At 56.4% G+C, this 2,017-nt stretch overlaps 1 protein-coding gene across 1 annotated transcript in view; it reads left to right on the forward strand.

Annotated features, from left to right (window-relative positions):
* B4GALT7 (xylosylprotein beta 1,4-galactosyltransferase, polypeptide 7) overlaps positions 1-1,788 on the forward strand; it is a gene marked incomplete at its 5' end in the record, with an annotated part of 10,224 nt that extends 8,436 nt beyond the window's left edge. The window contains 3 exons of the mRNA XM_011955974.1: positions 395-567; positions 814-950; positions 1,604-1,788. Coding sequence (XP_011811364.1) covers positions 395-567; positions 814-950; positions 1,604-1,788 — 495 coding nt within the window. The remainder of the gene's footprint in view (positions 1-394; positions 568-813; positions 951-1,603) is intronic.
* Between the last annotated feature and the right edge of the window lie 229 nt (positions 1,789-2,017).

Raw genomic sequence — 2,017 nt, forward strand, 5'->3', positions numbered from 1 at the left:
GGGTGGATCACGAGGTCAAAAGATCAAGACCATCCTGGCTAACACGGTGAAACCCTGTCTCTACTAAAAATACAAAAAATTAACCTGGCGTCCAGGTTCTGTTGACTGCACTCTGCTGAATCAACAGGTGTGCATCTATGCTGGAAATTCAGGGTTCTCAGAGTGGAGCTGAGAGCCATAATGGGCCAGTGGAGTTGAAGGGGTGAAGGGGGATTCTTCAGGTTTTCTGTCTCACCTGAAGGCTCACAGCTGAGTACACAGAGCCCAAGGAGAGTCTGAGACCGCAGAGGATGGAGCAGGGCACCTGGTGTCGTCCACTGTGGCTGTGCGTGGAGCAGAAGTGCTGGGTGAGTCACTCTGACATCACCCTTCTCTGATGTTTATGTCTCTATAGGAAACTCTGAGGACAGCAACTTTTCTGAAACCCATCATGACAAAGACTCTGCAAGTGGTGGAGATGCTCCAGGTGGGGCCCGTGGCACAGGATTCTTGGGGGCAGCTGGGTTACACCTGGGCTTTGGAGCCTTGGCTGGGAGCTGTGAAGTCAGCAAATATAAAAGGAAATGGGTAGAGAGGTGCAGTTTGTTCTTTCTGCATCTGAATGAGAAAGTGGTAGGAGTTTTGTTTTTATGGGCATCATGTGTGCTCTGCTCGTCCCCACGATTCCTTCTCTGGTGTACAAGATGACCTTTTCCAGAAAGCCAGATCTCTCCTGCCAGTGCCACAGCAAACACCAAAGCCCTGGGTTTTGGGGGGCGGGGGAGGCCCACTATGTGGTCCTGGACACAAAGTCCTTTTTGCATGTGCCGGCAGGTGGCAGGAGTCCATCCCCTTCCTCTGCACTCTCGGGACCTGCAGCAGCACCTTCCTGTCCAGCCCTCACCATCTGCTCTTGGTCTCAGCGCCCTCCGAGTCTCCTGAAGCAGAGAATCCTCCTCTGGGATTGCTCGGTGTGCCCAGATCCTAAAGACCCGAGGGGAGAAACCCATGCCTGAGCAGGATTCTGGCCTCCACTTCTCACCCAGCCCCAAATCCTTGGGCTGGGAATGGAAACTGAATTGGCTTTAATTTGAGAATTCAGTGTCCAGCTGTCACCGAGGCCCTCCGTGGCTGGCAGGAATCCTAGGGTGTGTGTGTGGGGTGGCTGCTGTGTTGCTGTAGGCAGTGGCTCTTACCCTCCTTAGGACCTGGTTGCTGGATCTGCCAGGCCCAGGATGGAGCCACTGGGCACCTGGCACAGGGGTCACTTGTCTTGTCACACCCTCCGCTGTGGCCCGACAGCCTTGTCCCACTCCCCACACTGCCATCAGGCCCAGCTTGTTCCCTGTGCCAGGCCGGCCAGGTGCCCTCCTGCCCAGTCCTCCCACAGCTCAGCCAAACCCTGGCCGGACCCCTTCATTCATGTGCTGACAAGGTGGCCTCACCTGCGGGTTCAGGCCATGGGACAAGGGGCTTTCCCTAGAGTCCCATTGCAGTGTTTCTACGCTTTCAGAAGCTTGTGGGGTTCATGTGAGGGTGGCGTATTTTCCAGGTCCCTAAGGCCATCCCAGGCACACATCCCAGTCACTCAGTCTGTGACACCCATTGTCTTTGCCTCCCACAGGCCCCAACTCAGACCCAGGCCTGTGGCAGGTGCTGCCGACCTCGGGTGTGATCCACGGGTTAATGGAGGGCCTGGGAGTGCAGCGCTGCCCTTCCCTCCTGTGTTTTTATGTTGGAGAGCAGCGGGATTGGTGGTTGACAGGGAGAAGGGACGAGATTCATCAGAAGAACAGAAACAGGCCCTAGAGGAGGAGGAGGGAGGGAATGGCATGGCGTGCACAATGTCCTGCAGAGGGTGGCCGCCTTTTGGAGGAAGGGGATGACACGGCCTTCCCTGCCTGGGCACAGTTACGGAGTGTGAGGGCTGGGAAAGCGTGTGGGAAGTCAGAAGCTCCTCCCTCACTGCAGGGAGGAAGTGATCCAGGCTGCAGAGAAGGCTTGAGATAAGCACACCTGAGCCTGTGGGGTTGGCTCC

The sequence above is a fragment of the Colobus angolensis genome, unplaced genomic scaffold, assembly GCF_000951035.1.
Source record: "Colobus angolensis palliatus isolate OR3802 unplaced genomic scaffold, Cang.pa_1.0 Scaffold404, whole genome shotgun sequence".
NCBI lineage: Eukaryota > Metazoa > Chordata > Mammalia > Primates > Cercopithecidae > Colobus > Colobus angolensis.